This window comes from Narcine bancroftii, chromosome 8, assembly GCF_036971445.1.
Source record: "Narcine bancroftii isolate sNarBan1 chromosome 8, sNarBan1.hap1, whole genome shotgun sequence".
NCBI lineage: Eukaryota > Metazoa > Chordata > Chondrichthyes > Torpediniformes > Narcinidae > Narcine > Narcine bancroftii.
This window is the reverse complement of record NC_091476.1, coordinates 97,551,248-97,571,299: the sequence shown is the minus strand read 5'-3', so window position 1 is coordinate 97,571,299 and position 20,052 is coordinate 97,551,248. Positions and strand designations below refer to the sequence as shown.

The window sequence follows — 20,052 nt, the reverse complement described above, 5'->3', positions numbered from 1 at the left end:
AATTCAATCACCTTGCTCACAACATGCAGACAGCATGGAGTCTCAAGGGAGACATTTCAGGCTGAAACAATATTAGGGTCACCAGCATATTCCTCCAAAGGACTAATGAATGGTTAAGATCAGCAAGCCAATTTAAGTTAGATTATCACAATGATAGATGAAAGAACTTGAATACATGAAGAAAATGGCCTGAAGGGTAAGGTTTGCTTCGCTTCTTGTGGGCTATTTCTTCACTCGAGTTTCTCTGGGAGAAGAAGATGTAGTGGACCAATCCCCTCTGCCCCCTCTTCCTAACTGCACAACTGCATTTACCTGCTGCAGCACACGTGGGAGTTGGGGGCCTCATATCTGCATCTGCGCCATGACAGGGAGTGGGTCCCAAAAGCTGATTAGACCTGAGGTGGTAGAACCAGAAATACTGCCTCAAGCAAAACCAAGGGTTTGGGGATATCAAAAACAGTCGCTATAGATTGATATAAATATTGTTTGTTAATCATTTTTGATAATTATGGGTACACTCACAATTTTATTTTCTTATTTAATTCATTTATATTTATGTGCTCATTTTAAATTCACCATATTATACTGTTAATGAACAAATTAATTAAACATTTCATCAATATTTATTTGTTCCTTGTAAATAATAATTTTAATTTATTAATATTTCAAATGAATGGGCTCACACTTAAAGTGCCAGCAATGGCTGGTGTAAAATTGTGGGGTGAAGGAGAAGTTTATCCATTTCTTCAGGTCACTGTGTTCCAGAGCCATTGCTTGGTCCCATAGTGCAGTTGAAGGAATCCATCGCCACCTCAGCTTCAACATTTCTGAACTTGGTAGTGGTCAGATGTAGAAGTTCCCTTTTAGTGCGTTTAGTGATAGAGTGCATTCCCTTTTTCAATGATGGGTACAGCCAGGCAATGAGCTGCCAATGTGGCATTAAATACTCTTTTTCAGCAGATGATTTTCAGCTAAGGAGACTTCAGAGTCCAACCAATTTAATCATTTTATATTTTGCATGAATAAAATTGTATTAAAAAGGATCTCAAAGTAAATTGTTACATTCTGCAGCCACCGACAGAATGAAAGGCACTGTGGGAACATTATGTGTATCTGTGGCCAAATATGTCTTTATGACTGAAGAATTAACTCTTCCTCTGCACCCCCCCACCAAAAAAAAAAATTAATGCACCCTCAGAAGCCTTTCAGTGACTTCAGGTTTATCTATTCCTTAATTATTATGAAAATTCTTTGTTGACTTATAATTTATAAAATGCATTCTTGCTGTACCATCAGAATGAGAGGAATTTAACAAGGTGCCTTACAGATTGATAAGCTGCATAGCACTTTACACATATTGTGTTTTACCTTCATCTGCTATCCTTAAAACACAGAATGAAAGGTGTCTCTGTTTTAGAGATAAGCTCAGAAGGGAATGAATATCATGTCACAAAATAAAATGACGTCAATGTATGACATTTAACATTAAGTGATCATAATTATACTGCGGTAACAATGGGTACAAATGTTCACCCTGAATTTCCCTGATCTGCTGGTACAGCAGAAATATCAATACATTAAAATGACACAAATAATTTAACTTACAATCTTTATTCTTGTCACAATTATTTAAGGGGAATCAATTAGACATTTGGGCCTCTATTGCCCCGCAGTTCAATTTCAAAATCAATAACTCTTCATCCACAATGGTGCGGCAATTGCTGGAGCAATTTGACTTGGGTCAAGGACAGTGAATTGGATTCCCACCCCCGCCCCCATCCTGAAAGTCGCTGCACATTTGCACGACAAGCTGCTGGAATTGCAAATGGACAACAGTGCCAGCAAGGTCAAAGGGGGGCATCCAGGGGACCACTTGAAATTTGCCTGCAATAGCATTCATTACAACTCCAAGATTGGGGCGGAGATAACCCGCAGGAAATGAAGGAAGTAGAGTGAAATGGAGTGCAGAAAGCAAATACACCAAAGGCCATGAAAGGGAATCTGTTGAAAGGGAGTTTTAAAAAGAAAAATTAACAAAAAAAACAAAGGGGGGCAAAAAAAATCCCAAGATCCTCTATTTCTATGCACTCTGAAGAGGTGGTGGAGCACAAATTATGCAGCAAGTTGTGGTGATTCACAATTCATGGCACATCTCTGAGTCAACATGAATTGCCTGGGGTGGTCGTGAGTAGCAGAGATGATGGAGAGTCATGCATTAATACTGGTGGATATCATAAACAAGCCATTATTTCTCCAGCAACCTCTCAACCATAAACTCCATTACATGTTCTTCTATTTCCAATATGATTTAAATTAACCTATGAAAACAGGCCCATGAGTTGGATGAAAAAAATGTTTCATCAAACAACATCTATAGAAAAATATATTTAATAGCCAAATCACACCCAGCAAGATCACTCCTCTCCAAAACCTTTAAAAATTCTTGGTTGATCTTACTGGGGATTTGGCTGAACTTAATCTATGAAGAATGTTTCAAAGCAGTTTCAAAAAGCATTATATAACAATGATAATTTTGAGTATTTTAGTGTACAATCTGAAATGATCCAAAATTACTGATGAAAACTTGAAACACGTACATGCACATGTCTACAATGCATTCAGTACAGCAAACTAAATGACTAAACCAGCTCACTACAACTCTGCTAATTGGACTAGATGAATGGAAACACTACAAAGCAACAGGCATTTTAAAGGGATTTGAATATTGGGATTTAATTAATGGAGCAAATTTACTCAGAAGCTTTAGAGGCAACAACAGTATAGGTATTGAAGACCAATTTATTTTGTTAATATGTTAATTCATTTGCTTGAACACAAGCATTTAGTTTAGCATTCTTAGAACTCAGACTGTTAAGTTGTAGTGCAGTTATAATTTGTTACATGCATTTTTAACTTTTTTTTCATTTTACAAACCTTTCCAATTTGCAAGAATTGTGGAAGTTTTCTCTTCTAAAAAAAAATTGAAGAAAGCAAAAAAGCTTATGATAAACAATTTAAATGTAAATTAAGTCGCAACAAGAGTGTGGAGGAAAGTTCAATATAGGATTTCGGTATTAGTCACATGATGCACTGGATGATAAATCCAGAATTAAATACATGCATTCAAAAATCGAAGGTCCAGTGCTATGAAAGACACTTTTGGGAGTATCCAAATGAATTATTTCAGATGTTGCCGACAAAACAAAAGCAATCAATTCAATTCTACTTCACAACAACGGCAACCGAAAATGACTCAAATCTAACATCTGTGCATCAACCTACCTAAATGACTGACAAGGTAGAACTGGGTGAAGATATCAATCAATTTTGGGGTGAAGATATTGACCAATTTTTGGCAATCTACCTTGCAATTTCCCTCAAGCCTGTCCATAAGTCTCAGATCCTTCAATGTATCAGAAGCTATGTCTTTGGATTATGTAGTCCAACAATGTTTACTTGGCACCTGGCAAACCATGGTTATTTTAGGATTCACCTTTGAACAAAGTTAGTATACTTGTTGATTGAGGGACCTGCAATTTAACTTGCAAGTTTTAAAGACCAGTGAATGTTCTCTTCATTTTTGTTTGAAGTATCTGTTTAAGACTGTTTCCCTTGTCTTTAGCAGAAGGGGTGGCGACCAAACTGTCTTCATCTGCAAACCTTAATATTTCACTCAAATAACATGGATCATTTCAAGGGGTATCTTGTTCAGAACATCTCTATTAATTATTCAACCTGCAAGTGCGAGGATTCCCTTTTTATGGATTGGATGTACCACCAAGCTGCCACTGGGTACAAATGTCCACTATTCTTGAAAAAAATAAAGGCTGAAGGTAGTTCTGTGATGTCTTAAGGCCAACAGAGAGTTCTGGCTGCTCAGTACTGACATAATGACAATTAAAGAACTGGATATTCAATTCAAGAAGCATGTATCACTTCAGACTGCAGACAGAATGAAGATTTGTCAATAGAAAAAGTTGATTGAAAATTTGTTCAAAATCGTTATAAACTGTAAATGATTAGATCACGAAAAATTACTGACATTGAAGTATATCGTTCTTTTAACTATGACAAATCATAAGAAAGAGACATTTGTAGCAGTGTCAACATGAATGATGCAAAAGAGGCAAAGTTGGATCAATGTGTTGGCAAGAAATGTTACTTAAAATGTCTGATTCATTCTTGGCATTAAGTTCCCCTCTCCAGAGAGTGCATAGAGAGCCTTCCAAACATCACTACTGACAGCTTCAACCTTCCAACCAGCAAAATTCTCAATTTAACTTAGAACAAACTGCGCTGCAGGAGCTATTAATCTCATTCTGAGTTTGCACCAAGTTCATTTTCTTTAATGGAAAAGCACAGATGAATGGTTAAATGAAACACTTACCCAAACAACATGAATTTCTCTATAAATAAAATTGAATTGGATCCTTGCCGTACATAAAAACACATCTGTCTCTTGCATCCTGCACTTATTCCATTCTAAATTAAGGTAACCTCAATTTTCTCATGGACTCCAGCTGTGTGAACCACTATTTATGGTTAAAATGTTAGACTGATTATGTTGGATACCTGCTGCTCACAGGGTGTAATGAGACAAGACTCCAGGAGTTCCAGTACAAAACCCAGAAAATGATTGAGAGATGTTAGATGTTATAGGGCCCTTTGCACAACATTAGTTAGGGTTGTTCTTATATTTAAAAGAAATATTTTTTTTTTTGGAAGGGTGAATTTTAGAAATGATCTTCAGTGCAGCATCAGTACATGGTGATGTTTAATGTTGGAATGTTCCTTTCACTCTTTGAACCTGTGGACCAAACCAAATCAGAAAATTTCTTTAAAAGGGAGATGGCAAAGAATGACATGAGTGCAGGCCAGTTTCAAGGAAGTACTTGATCACTCCAGGACATAAAACCATTTAAAATTTAGCACAATTTCCACTTCATCTGAGATACCTAAATAGTATCTGTATTAAACAAGGAAGCATCAATCATCTTTATGCAACTGTATATAGTTTGAGTTAAAGAATACAATATTAGAGACAGCCACAAATCAACATTCAAGCTGAGAGGTGATTTTAAAAACTGGATTGAAACATGCACTCCTAATGCAAATCTACTGGAAGTGATGTTGAAATTTGGAACTGATTTTCAGGGCACAGGATCATTCTCGTAAATCTGACAAACTGAGTTTTGGTGGCCATTTTAACCTAAATCATTTATCAGACAATAGGAAACATTGGGGAAAAAAAAGTAAATTTACCATTCTTTTCATTCTCAAAAATTCTGGCCTTGAGATAAAAAAAAGTTTTATTTTAAAAAACGGAAAGTTTCATTTTTGTCTCATGATTTGTGGGCAGCACTTTTGGAAATTGTGTGATGATCTCAAATGCAACAACGGGGACATTCGTTTGAATGTCCTTTTGTTGCCGTGAAGATTAAATGAATGATATGAATGCAATTTAAGATTTTTAGCAAATGAAAATAAATTATGCGACAAAATTCAACATTCAAAGATGACAAGAACCAAAAATAAAATATCCTGAAATAGATGGAGAACTTGAACTCATAATTGAAGAGTTATACAAAAACTTCCTGTTTAAATGAAAGGTTACATTTTATATCTTTCTGGAACACAGTTTCAAATTGCATTAAATAGCTTTATTCAAAGGGCATTATATATATATTAGATTTTGTTTCAAGATTTGTCCAATACTTTAAGCAGGTGACTAATTCAGAAGGCTAAGAACTGAGTGATCATTTTGATGTGCTACCTTTTGACCAAGGTGCTAATGAAAAGCTGCTCTACATATTATGCCTCCTGGAAAAGAAGGCTTAACTGATATGGAAGAGTGAATAAACTAAAACATCTACGGGTGAAAGAGTCATCAGGCACTGAGACGTCCTTTGGCCCATCATGTCTCTTCTGACCAACAGTAACCATCTGTACCAATCCTATTTAACCAGCACTATGGCCTTTTCTGCCAGAATGATTCAACTTTTTTTGTCCAGATACTTCTTAAATATGGTGAGATACCCACCTCCACCACCTGCTAAGACAATTTGTTCCAGATTGTAACCATCCAGTGAGTGAAAAGAAATTCTTCAGACCCCCTCTAACCCATACACTTCAATTTAAACCAATGCCCACTGGCTTTCAATATCTCCATTGTGGTAAATGTTTCTTACTATCTATGCAAATAATGCCTCATGATTTTGGATAAGTTTTTCAGGTTTCCCCTCTTCGCAACAAACCCAACCTATCCAGTCTCTCCTCATAAATGAAATGTTCCATCTCAGGCAACATCCTAGTGATTCTCCTCTGTACACTCTCCACTGTCTTCACATCCTTCCTCCAGTGTGGCAACCAAAACTGGATTCAATTCTATGCCCCAGCCAATGAAGGCCAGCATCATGCACATCTTCTTCACTGCATTACTGTCTTGTCTGTACCTTTAGGAATCATGGACATATAGACCAAGATCCCTCTCTTCTTCAGTACTTACCAGACACCCACCATCATGGTATGGGGCCTACCAAAATGCAGTCCTCTCAAAATGCATCACTTATTAGGATTAAATTACATCTCCAATCCTCTGCTCAAATTTACCAGCTAATCAATACAATTCTGTAACCTCCTCATTATTGACAGCAAATTTATTAACCATGTCTCTGATATTCTTACCCAAGTTGTTAATGTGTATGACAAAGAGTAAGGGTCAGTGGGTGACTGATGACAGAAATTCATCCGATGTTTTTTCTGAAATCATCATTTATGGAGGCATATTGATCTCCCTTTTAAGTTAACTGACATTAAAGTCAATACATCTGAATTTAACAGATGAAGATTAATCTACAAATGTTGCAACACCAAGTTTTGCCCAGATTTCTCACCTAAATAATGAAGAAAATTCAATTGACTTTATACTGAGCAGCTATAATTATTGGAGTGAAGTCTTGGACATTTAGTTGTAATATGATAAAAGAATAACAAGGCATTTAAGTTATATCACGTTCCCAAATTTTTCAGGTTGATCCCAAATGATACTTATTTAGTTTCTGAGTATTTTTTTGACCACTTTGCACAGATGCCCAGACGAGATAATATACAATAAAAACTAGAAAATAAACATTAACATTTCACTGACAGTTGCAGGATTTCCATGCTAATTTCTAGATATTCCCTGGGAATAAGGGTGATTTTGCTTGAAAAATATTTTGCAGTCCTCGATAGGGAATTAAATCCCAATGGACAACATTACATTCAGGCAAAAAAAAAACATATGCATGTATTTTCCCCTGATAATTCATTTTCTGTTCATTTTCTAGCTGCTAAAATGCATATCTTCCAACGATATGGGAACATGACACAAGCAAGTGGTGAAAATGATGCTTAGCTATGAAATAAAGTTTCCTTCAACTGTAGCTCGGGCAAAAAAACCCCAGCTTTTTAATAAGGGACAATTAGGAAGAATCTGAGTGGGAATTAATAAAGGGCAGAATTAACACTTTTTTTGGGAATGTCAGAGATCAAATTATTTGGAACCAGAATGACGATTTCCACTGTTGGATGTGCATGAGAATAGTAATATTAAAATATACATTACAAGGGTTGCAAAGAAAGTACAAGGTGAAAGGAAATGGCCTAAAGCAGCTTTGACATACATGACTTCTTTTAAATATTTAGAAAAATTGTATCGTGATATAACTTTTGCATTTTTATTGCAAAGTGACGTAATGGCTGCAAATCTATTGAGTAAGATTCTGAAGAGTTAGCACTTCTAAAAATGTATTGAAGATGACGATAAAATAGATTGGGAAACACCGTGCATTATCTACTCTTGACTCAAAACACTAGTCTAAAGTTGCAAGAGAGCAGCCTACCATTGGCTAATGTCAAATGAGGAAATATTTAATTTGAGCCATATGTGTCATCATATTTTTGTTCTTTCAGACTGTACTTGCTTCATCAGTCATGTTAGATTTCTCCAAATATGTTCATCTTCATTGATAAACACCAGGATGGTCTGGGTCACAAACTGTTTAATTTTGTTTGGCTTACTCTGATCTGTGTTTTTTTCCCCCTCTCTGCACATAATGTATCGGAGTAGTTCGCTCAAAGGGCTTTGAATATTGGTGCAAATGAGGTCATATAAATGAACTATAATTCTGCACTTGTCATGCACAATTCCCACCAAACAATTATTCAGTCATGTCAGCTCTCAATGCAACTTGAAGGTTTGGCTTGATTATAGGTTGTCAGCCATTTCTCTTGAAGTGTCAGCCATTTCCTTTCATCTCTCAGCAGCACAAAATGTGTTACTTTTAAAAGGAGCGAGAAGAAAATCAGGTCAACAAACCAACATTATGGAACATTCAGGAACTAATTCATGTCAACAAACTGCCATGGAAACAGATCTTAGAGACAGTGCTCCTTTCATTGCTGAATTTTCTATTTTCGGACAATGACTGTGGGCTAATTTTAGAAATAAATACACATTTAATTCACTTAAAATGTAATGATTTTAATTCTTAGCTAAATAATACAAGATGAATTATATAATTCTAAAAAACTATATGAATTATTTAGTCTGCATTTCTACTCTATGATATCTTAGAAATCTAATGTATTAAACATGGAATAAGATTTTCTCAGGATTTTTAAAAAGGCAGCACTGTCTCTTCAGTCAACAAAAAAGAAGCAGAATAGTCTTCATCAAATAAAGTAATCCTGAAGTCAAAGACTTATAAGATAAAGAAGCCTGGATTCATAGGTCAGGAAGTAATATCCTATTCTTTTCTACACCTAATTAGCCATTAACGCAAACTAAGATATACTCCAACCAGGAGCAAAATGCAATACAATTATCTTTCTTAACAAGTCAAAGGATTTGTTCTTGCAATTTATCCCCTTCAGGGTCTCGGGAATGGAACGACTAACAACAGGATAAAATGGTTTATATGGATTACTCACATGGATGAAAATGAAAGAAGATAAAAAGCAGAATACGCCCAGGAACCATGAGATTGAGAGAATAGACAGAAATGGAACAAAATAATAGGTTAGTAGAACAGCAAAAAAGACACCACCTGAGGTACCACTTTCTGCACTGACAGGGTATCATTACTGCAAATTCTAAGCAAATGCTTCTTCCACGAGTGCAAGCTATAATATAGCTGAGTGGACTGAAGTAACTTGGCTGTTCGGGTTCCTTAGTTCAGAGGAAAAATTGTCTCTTTATCGAGCAGTTTCCCAACATAATGGGGTGAAATGGTATAAAAATGTACCAATGCATAATTATATGCAATTAGATCTTGAGTTTCAGACATAACCTGAGAGGAAATGAGGGAAGACATGAGATGCAAGTAAAATCATGATCCACTTTCCAGCAATATTGGCTTGATCAAAGACTAAAAATGCACCAGAGTACGGTACATCATGAAAGTTTCACAAAACATAATCAGCATTAGTGGAAATATGTGTAATGTACTAATGTATGAAAATTTAATACACTTGTGTGGACTATTTTATGTTTGTAATTGCTGAGTATGCAAAAGTAGAAGGGAAATGTATTTGAAGTGAACAGTAAATGTGCTATTTTATTTTTAGCATTTTCTTTCTTCTGAAATATTACCATCTTGAAACACAATACATCCTCATGCCTTCCAAATTATTATCCCACTTGCAAATTTTGTTTAGGTATACAGGTTACTTTTAACAATATAGCATGGTAGAAGCCCTTTCCAGCCGTTGAAATCCACACCACCCAGTTACACCCAATTAACCAACTAGACCTGTATGTTTTGGAAGGTGGTAAAGCAACAGAGCACCCAGAGAAAACCCAGAGAGAGAATGTACAAACTCCTTACAGAGAGTGCAGGTCGAACCCATGACTGGAACTGTAACAGCTTTGCACTAACCGTTACACTAACCATGCTACCCCAGGATCACACAGACCTTCAACTGTCTTCACCATTTAAAATAGTTTCTTTCTCCATCAATCTGAGCAAAGAGAATATCTGCAGCATTTCAATGTGGGCTGGGCGATGTCCAGATTGATCGATCTTCTGCACTTGAAACCCATTAAACTGACGCCTCCATTTTATGGCCCTTTCACAAGGTGGAGAGGTCTACAGACAAAGATCTGGCCTTAACTGATACTAATTGCATTGACAACCCTTGACAGCTTCACTATTTTTAAAAGTCTGACATTCAGAACTTTTAACGACCAAAATAATTTAAAAAATATAATAAAAAGTAGATTCAACATTTAAAAGTGGTTCTCAACCCTTTACTTTCCACTCGCATTCCATTTTAAGTAATTGCTATGCCATAAGTGCTCTGTGGTTAGTAAAGGATTGCTTAATTAAGGTGGTATGTGGGTGGAAAGAAAATAGCTGTTTTAATCATATCTAATTAACTCATTATGTGCACAGTTTCATAACTCCAAAGGAAATGGGTCCATGATAATTTTTCTCAAGCAAAATATTTCGGGAATAATTGGGTCTCGAGCAGTGATTCTCAACCTTCCCTTCCCACTCACATACCATCTTAAGTAATTCCTTACTAATCACAGAGCACCAATGGCATAGAGATTACTTGAAGTGGTATGTGAGTGGAAAGAATAAGGTTGAGAACCATTGATTTAAAATATAAAGTGGAATTAAACTGTGAATGAACGATGAACGTAAGGTTAGTTCATAATGAAGGTTTCTAAGTCCATTAAAATGGAATTCCATCATAAACTAAAAACCCAGGTGTGAGGCATCTCCTCCCCAACACCCCACCATCACCATCCCCTCACTATTGAATGTGCGGAACCCACGACTGGATGCCATGATGAGTCCAGTGATTCAGTGAGGAGTCAGAGACACAAAGTTCTCAGTTTCTAACCAATCTCCAACTTCTGTCTTACAATGCACATTTTCAGAGACAGAGATGCACTGAACTTTGATGGACAGATGGGTGGCCATTCTCAATGGAATAGAGTTCAAATCAGCCCAGCATTTTATCTGCCAATTTTCCCATTCTCTTGCTTAATTATTTGTCCCTCTTCAGTCTTGTAATGGCTCACATTGACTTTTCCTACGCAGCTTTCTAAGATCAGTCTTTTTGTTTGAGACACTCATGGCTAAGGCTCCAGCACTACTCATCCTAGACACTTGAGACTAGTGTTAGGTAAACTGAACAGATGCAAAAGCCTTTGATAATCTAAATTCTTTCAATAATTGCAATGTGTCATATGTTGACAGTAAATATCATCCTTTCTTGACTCAGTTATTACCATCTGAAGCTGAGCTCCACTGAACAGATCCCAAAATTAAATTCTTGACTCTTTGAAAAATGAAGATGCACCTGTGGACCTCAACATTCCTGGTTTGGAAAGACAAACCTAAAAACTACCTGGATTCAAACTCCTAAAAATTTTGTAATGACTTCCTTCTGGAAAATAGTGACAGAGTTAACTCGGTGTGTGCCTGCCACCTTCATCCTGTACCACTTCCAGTTGTGTAAGGGACTTTAGATTTGAGTGAGGTGCTGCAGCGCCAATGGACCTAATGACTTTTCCTGCACTTCAAAAGGATATTTCTGAATTGTAAAAATTGCAAGAAAATAATTATTCTCTGACAGCCATAGTTTCTCTTGTCTTATGATGTGAAGAAGACCGCAGAGCCCACCTCACTGACAAAAGACAAAGGAGGAAAAACCCAACACCCAACCGCATCCAACCAATTTTCCCTTGCAACCGCGCCTGCCTGTCCCGCATCGGACTTGTCAGTCACCAACGAGCCTGCAGCAGACACGGACATACCCCTCCATAAATCTTCGTCCGCGAAGCCAAGCCAAAAAAAGAAGAAAAGAAAGAAAAAGAAAGATGTGATTGTTCTGTAGATGGTGCAATGGAGATTCATGAAGGTGTTATCTGGTTTGGAGCATTTCAGTTGCAAGGAGAGACTGGATTGGCTAGGTTTTTTCCATAGAGTGGTGGAGGCTAAGGAGTTACCTAATTGGTGTATACAACTGCTTGAGGGGGGTGGATAAGGTTGACACCTCTTTCCAAGTTAAGGGAGTTGTAAACAAGAGAGCAGAGGATTAAGCTGAGAAGTAGGATATTTACAAATCCTCACTCAGAGGCTGGTTGGAGTCTGGGAAGAACTGCCTGAAGAGTAGTGAAATAGACACTTTCACAACATTTAAGAAATATACGATGAATAAGTATTGAAAACACAGGATTATGGGATGAGTTATGGTCGTGACCAGTGTCAGCATAGACCTGATAAGCTGCAGGGTCTCTTTCTATGCTGATGGCTGTGACTTTATAGTAATCTTTCTTGTCTCTGCACATGTATTTCAAAACATAACTCCTTTGTTATTTCTAAACTACAAATATTCAGTCCAACAGCTCTACTGCAACATAATGATGTTGAAATCCTTAGTGATCTCACATTCATCAGACACCTCAGCACCATAGCTTCTTTCCCCTTCTTCTTCTTTAGTTTTGCTACTTAAGATCTGATTTTGTTTTCCATAGCAATGAGGGCATTCAGCCTATCAAGTCTTTTCTGGCTTTTAGAACATTCCCATCTATCTCTTTCCTGCACTTAATACCTGTGACCTAATCTCTCTCACGTTCCCATCAACTCCCAATTCTCCTGCCAACAACATAAACAAAGATTAATTCACACCACCCAATTAACTACTAATCTACATATCTTCAAGAATGTGAGGAAAACCAAAACACTCAGACCAAAGCCATACAGTCATGGCGAGAGCAGGCACACTCCACAGAGAGAGCATCCAAGATCTTTGGAATTGTGACGTGCCACAGAACCACCCTTACATTCATGAATTGGGAGTGACACAATTCACAAGCAAAAGTAAAGACTAGGGAAGAACCATGATAAAGCTTGGAGGACAAGCCCATTTTCAAGAATCTTTGGAAATAGCCGCAAAAAAAGGTAGCGGGGAGTCAGGTCAGACCTAATGAATCAGTGTGTTCATCTAACAAAATATATTTGTTGATGTCCACAAACCTGACTCAAAACAGTGAAAAAGTAAACAAATTGCTTATTTGTGGAATAGGGTATCAAAAGTTTTTTTTTAATTATTGCCCTGAAACTTATTGGGAAAAACAACATTATTTTGAACCAAAATCTTTCCTTAAAACTATCATCTCATTACAGGCAAACACTGAAACACCAGAGAAACTTAGACATCGGATTTTGATCCAGTAACCAAATTGTAAATGATATTGACTTTCTTTATCTGGCAACCAGTTTCAACTACAAATTCAAAACATGAGTGTTTCAAAGTGATGGGAATGTTTTACGATCTTTAGTGAAGTAAACCCCATTGCCGTCTTGACTGATAAACTGATCTAACTTTGAGCATTGGTTCGGGTTAGCTTTCAGAAAGTTTTAATGGTGGAGTGTGGATAATGATGCTTTGCATCAAAAGTACTTCTTCACTGACAAAAGGCAAAGGAGGAAAAACCCAACACCCAACCCCAACCAACCAATTTTCCCCTGCAGCCGCTGCAACCGTGTCTGCCTGTCCCGCATCGGACTTGTCAGCCACTAACGAGCCTGCAGCTGACGTGGACTTTTACCCCCTCCATAAATCTTCATCCGCGAAGCCAAGCCAAAGAAGAAAGAAAGAACTTCTATATGGATAGATAGATACAACTTTATTGTCATTGTGCCAAGAACAGATACAAAGCCAATGAAATGCTATCAGTATCTAATCAGAAGTACAAAAAAAGTACTATTTACAATTAACTGTAAAAAAAAAGTATGCGCTCCAGCAAACAAACAAGTATAAAAGTACTGACAGTACAATATGAGTGCAATACTGTGATGCAAGATTCAGCAGGTCACAGCCTCAGGAAAGAAGCTCTTCCTGAGCCTGCTGGTTTGGGAGCGGAGACTCCTGTTGCACCTACCAGATGGAAGGAAAATAAAAAGCCCACAGTTAGGGTGAGAAGCATCCTTGATAATGCTCTTCTCCCTCCCCAGGCAATGTTTCTGATGGATGTCGTCAATAGTGGGCAAATGGGTGCCAATAATCCACTGGGCAGTTTTCACCACCTGCTGAAGTGCTTTATGGGACAGTTGCCATATCACACTGAGTTGCTGTAGATGAGCATGTTCTCAATGTTTGTCCTTTTTCCTTGATGCCAATACCGTTCTTTTAGCTTGTCCAGTTTTAAGATGCCAAGCTAGTATTTTGTGCATTTTTTCTCCTAGCTCATAATACTTCTGCTTTGTCTTCATTATGTTCTTCTCCACCTTATATGTTTGTAGTGTTTCGTATTTTATTTTTTTGTCCACCAATTCTCTTCCTTTTGTTGTATCTTCCCTTGTTGCTAGTTCTTTTTCTGTACTTACTATTTCCTTTTCCAGATGTTCTATTTCCCGATTGTAATCCTTCTTCATCTTAGTTACATAACTTATTATCTGCCCTCTGATGAAAGCTTTCATTGCATCCCATAATATAAATGTATCTTTCACTGATTCCATAATTATTTCAAAGTACATTTTAATTTGGTGCTCAATGAATTCTCTAAAATCCTTTCTTTTAAGTAGCATGGAGTTTAATGTCCATCTATACATTCTTGGTGGGATGTCCTCCAGCTCTATTGCTAATAACAGGGGTGAGCGATCCAATAACAGTCTAGCTTTATAGTCCATTTTCCTAACTCTCCCTTCGATATGGGCTGACAAAAGAAACAGGTCAATCCTTGAGTATGTTTTATGTCTACTCGAATAATATGAGTATTCCTTCTCCTTTGGGTGTTGTCTCCTCCATATATCCAAAAGTTGCATTTCCTACATTGATTTAACCATAAATTTGGCTACTTTGTTCTTTCTGCTAGTCTTTTGTTCAGTTTTATCCATCTTTGAATCCAAATTAAGGTTAAAGTCCCCTCCTATCAATATATTCCCCTGCGTATCTACAATCTTCAAAAAGATATCTTGCATAAACTTTTGATCCTCTTCATTATACATATACATTGAGCAAATTCCAAAATTCTGAATATATCTGACACTTTATCATTACATACCACCCAGCTGGATCTATTATTTCCTCCACTATTTTGATTAGTACATTTTTATTGATTAATATAGCTACACCTCTGGCTTTTGAGTTATATGATGCTGCCATTACGTGCCCTACCTAGTCTCTCATTAATTTCTTGTGTTCCACTTCATTTAGATGCGTTTCCTGCACGAATGCTATAACATTTTTTTCTTTTTTCAGTAAATTTAATAGCCTCTTCCTTTTGATTTAGTTATGTATTCTATTAATATTTATAATCATATAGTCAACATGGCCATTTCAAACTCTGTTTACATCTCATTTCCGCTTCCTCACCACCACCTTTCCCCTTGTCCCTATTTCCATTTCTCAGTTTTCTTTTTTGGAATGCACTGCATGACAACACTTCTAAAACATAAAATATTTCAATCATTCCCACATCTAAAATTCCCTTAACCCCAAGTGCTTCCCTCCCCTCTCTGAGTTGCCCCTTGTCCCTTGCTGGGCAACCACAACTCCCCTCTCCGTTTGGACTGTGAACCCATTTGCAAGTGTCAACTGATTTTGCAGTGACTGCTATTCTCTCCCACCCAACCCCTCCAGAAAAGACTTTTATTTTTCCATTACAACAAAGCTCCCCCTCACTTCTTCTCTTTTTGTTTTATTTATTTATTATTAATTTTTTTAACCCCTCCTCTTTTTATCTCCCCCCCTTCTCCCTTACTTTTCTTCCCTCCTTTAGTTCTTACTTATACATTATTTTTACTTCTTTATATGTAGTTTGTCGTCATTCTTTGTTCTTGATACATCCCTTCATCTTTCTGTCTTGCAGCCATTCTGCAAATTCTCGTGCTTTCTCCCGATCCGAAAAAAGTCTGTTTTGCTCCCCCAGGATAACTATATTATGCACGGCTGCATATCTTAACATAAATTTATAGCCTTTCTTCCATAGGATTGATTTTGCTGCGTTAAACTCCTTCCTCTTCTTCAGGAGCTCAAAACTTATGTTTGGGTAGAAAATTTTTTTTTGACCTTTGTATTCCAGTGGTTTTTTTGTCTTCTCTCATTTTATTCATTGCCTTCTCCAGAAATTTTACTAAAACGGATCTTGGTTTTTCTTTTGACTGTGGTTTCGGAGCAAGTGTTCTGTGTGCCCGTTCTATTTCCATTCCTTCCTGCATTTCTGGCATTCCCAGGACTTTTGGGATCCATTCCTTTATAAATTCTTTCATATCTTTGCCTTCTTCATCTTCCTTAAACCCCAATATCTTTATATTGTTTCGCCTACTATATATCCAAGAATGTTCTCAATGTTATAGCGGTAAAAATCCATCAGTATCCTGGGACAGAGGTGAGCTTTCTTGATATTCTGCAGGAAATAAAGGCACTATTGTGCCTTTTCGATCAGGATGGAGGTGTTCAGGGACCAGGTGAGATCATTGGAAATGTCAGCTCCATTGATGTAGATAGCGACAAGAGTGTAGCTCCCAGCACACCTGAAGTCCACAATGATCTCTTTGGTCCTCTGGGTGTTAAGCGCCAGGTGCTGGTCTCATCCCTGTAGGCTATCTCATCTTCCCCTCTGATCAGGCCAACTACTGTGGCATCATCAACAAACTTCATTAAGAATTAGAACTATGTACAGGAATTCAGTCATAGGTGAAAAGGGAGTACAGAAGAGGGCTCAGCACACAGCCTTGAGGCACAGCAGTGCTCAGGGTGAGAATGGAGGAGGAGAGGTTGTTTAACTTAACAGATTGGGGTCTTTTAGTTGGAAAGTCCAATGTACAATTGTGGGGGGATGAGCTGATACCAAGATGGCAAAGTTTGGCAGTCAGCTTGGAGGGAATCCGAATCTGAACTAAAGTCAATGAACAGCATTCTGACATAAGAGTTGGGGCTGTCCAAGTGGGTCAGAGCAGCGTGAAGTTCAGTGGAGATGGCATCCTCAGTTGACCTGTTGGTGCAATAGGCAAATTAATGGGAGTCCAGAGTGGTTGGCAAACAGGATTTCAAATGTGATAGAGCCAGTCTCTCAAAGCACCTTGCAATGATGGGAATGAATGCAACTGGATGGAAGTCATTTTCTTCTTTGGCTTGGCTTCGCGGACGAAGATTCATGGAGGGGGTAAAAGTCCACGTCAGCTGCAGGCTCGATTGTGGCTGACAAGTCCGATGCGGGACAGGCAGACACGGTTGCAGCGGTTGCAGGGGAAAATTGGTGGGTTGGGGTTGGGTGTTGAGTTTTCCTCCTTTGTCTTTTGTCAGTGAGGTGGGCTCTGCGGTCTTCTTCAAAGGAGGTTGCTGCCCGCCGAACTGCGAGGCGCCAAGATGCACGGTTTGAGGCGAGATCAGCCCACTGGCAGTGGTCAGTGTGGCAGGCACCAAGAGATTTCTTTAGGCAGTCCTTGTACCTCTTTGGTGCACCTCTGTCTCAGTGGCCAGTGGAGAGCTCGCCATATAACACGATCTTGGGAAGGCGATGGTCCTCCATTCTGGAGACGTGACCCACCCAGCGCAGCTGGATCTTCAGCAGCGTGGACTCGATGCTGTCGGCCTCTGCCATCTCGAGTACTTCGACGTTAGGGATGAAGTCGCTCCAATGGATTTTGAGGATGGAGCGGAGACAACGCAGGTGGAAGCGTTCTAGGGGGATAACTGCCTGGGCCAGGGACGGATTGAAAATGTCCTTAAAGACCCCGGCCAACATTATAAAAAAATGTTCCCCCATAATGTGATCTGTGAAGTCTAATGGAAAATAATAACACACTACATCTCTAAACTATTCCAATTCAATATGCGGAATATGAAAGTGCAGGATTGAGACTATTTTGCTGGACATCCAATGATATCACAAATGATGTGTGCTCCACTGATCTACTGGAATGGAATAAACCACTTGCAGCAGAGCTGTGGGTGTCATTGAGTTGGATCGTTCCCTCAACATTCGATGGATGTTTTCTGAACTGCATGCTGATGTGATGACAGGGAAGAAGAATTCAAGTTGGTGTAATGGACAAAGGTCGTGGAGTTTTGCTTAATGTGTTTTGCTCAAGGCCAGTAATAGATTTTGTTTCTACACTACAAATGAGTTGGGTGGAATGAATGATCACATTGATGGCATGCATAGTGTCAGCGAATGGAATGGATCAAACAGTAATCTTTTCTTTGAATGTATTATTCTCACAGCTCCAGACTCGAATTAGGGAGGAAACTGATCTTTGGTCACAAGCAAGGCAACTGCAGATCTGCAATTGACAATCTGTCAAAATTGTGATGGCTACATTCAATGGAAACAAATCTCGAAAAGGGGAGTACATGTGGAGAGCTACATCGCACACTAGGAAAACATGTCTTCTGTAAGATCCCTTGGATTCAATCTTTCCTTCAGAAGTTTAGCCCATTGTGCTCATTTCTGAAAAGAATTTTTGCTTGTCACGAATAATATTTCTGTGGTTTTAGTTCTTTGTTGTAAAAGCTATGTTGATAATATCCTGGAATGATTTTTGATTATAACAGAGTGAAATTCTACAACAGAAAGTGGATCCATGCCCAGAATTAAACAGGCAAAGTATCATTGCCTCTAGTTGATAACATCACTGATCACACCTGGGTAAAATTAGACTCCTTTGGAAGTGAGTTGAGTTGTACGCTATCTGAAGTCACTGATTGCTTAGGATCTCCTACACAGAGAGCAGAACGTGAACTTCTGGAGACAAGTCTCAACTACTGATATCTCCTCGTGCAACAAACCAGGAGTAGCTCAGCATGCAGGAATAGGCAACAAGACACCAATTAAAGGACCTCCAAACTGACACTGACATTTTACACACAGAAGTGGTCAGTATATTTAAGCTGTGTGCTGCAGTCACCATCTGTTATCAACCTGAAACTGGCAGTGGCTACTTGTGGCAGTAGATGACCAGGTTGGACCCCGATATGGAGAGGCTGAGAGATCACTGTTCCATCTCTCTACCCACCCACCCACCATGTTTTCCTTTACTTCCTTTATGGTCACTACCGTTGCTCTGCTGGGCAGCCATGAGGAGAGTTCTTTAAGCTCTTTGTCACAATGATGTGGCAACTGCCAAATCCATTTGGAGTTTCCAGCCATGGGCACACAGGCGCCATTTCAGCTATCATCCAGGTACAATACACCACTGGTTTCTTTGCATTTTAGAGGTGATCAAAGTGACAAGAGGATCAACTCCAATATTTCTTCAAATGCACATTCTGACAAACCCTTGGCTCAACTTCTTTTCCCACTCACTTCCCATGAAGAATAGGCAGGATTGTTGCGATAAGGTGTGGAAATGGAGGTTTAGCTCAAGTTTTAAAACAGCCAATGGAGGGACATTTCTCCTTTATTGCTATTTAATGAAAGGCAATGCAGATCAGCCAGAGCTTTTCAGCTTACCCGTTCCCCATCAACTTTGATGACCTAGCAACTCTTGGTATAAGATGAATATAGATTGAAGCTTCATTCTATTTACAATTAGGGTGCAAACTGCGCACATCATCAGTTGTAGACTAATCGACTCTGAAACATATTTGCAGCTACTACACGGGGCTATGAAATATTATTCCACTCTCTTGTTGCAAACAGCAAGGAAAATATTCCAAATAAAGTCTCAATAAAATTCTGAGCTGTTGTTGATTCTTTGCTTCCAGATAGCATTGTTTTCATGTAAAACCCCTGGCAGTGCTGAAAGAGGTCCCCTTCCCTCATGCAATAGCGAAAAGCTGAGGAGATGCAGCCACAGAAATGACAGTGCTCTGTACTGACCTTGAATCTGGGTCGAGCTCGTAGGCTCGCTTACTTCTATAATCGGAGAAAATGGTGAGGTGGTTTTGGAGGTGGGGGAGGGGAGGTAGGGGAAGATTTGAAGGAAGGAGGAAGGAAAAGAAATCCAAAAAATACAGTTTACATATCCTTACAGTCATGGAACTGAGCAGCAAAGTGAAGCAAGTGACAACACACATGAAATAAAATGAACCTGAAACATTATGAAA

At 38.4% G+C, this 20,052-nt stretch overlaps 1 protein-coding gene across 5 annotated transcripts in view; it reads right to left on the bottom strand.

Moving 5' to 3' along the window:
* The window catches only part of opcml (opioid binding protein/cell adhesion molecule-like), a 1,099,456-nt gene that overhangs the window by 18,537 nt on the left and 1,060,867 nt on the right, over positions 1-20,052 (bottom strand). The window contains exons 7-8 of one of the 5 annotated variants that reach the window (XM_069894519.1): positions 19,826-19,861; positions 2,935-2,970 (exon numbers count right to left, since the gene is read on the bottom strand). The exons of 2 other annotated variants lie outside the window; for them this stretch is intronic. In XM_069894519.1, the coding sequence (XP_069750620.1) occupies positions 2,935-2,970; positions 19,826-19,861 (72 nt within the window). The remainder of the gene's footprint in view (positions 1-2,934; positions 2,971-19,825; positions 19,862-20,052) is intronic. 2 more of the 5 variants (XM_069894522.1, XM_069894520.1) reach the window with 2 other exon arrangements.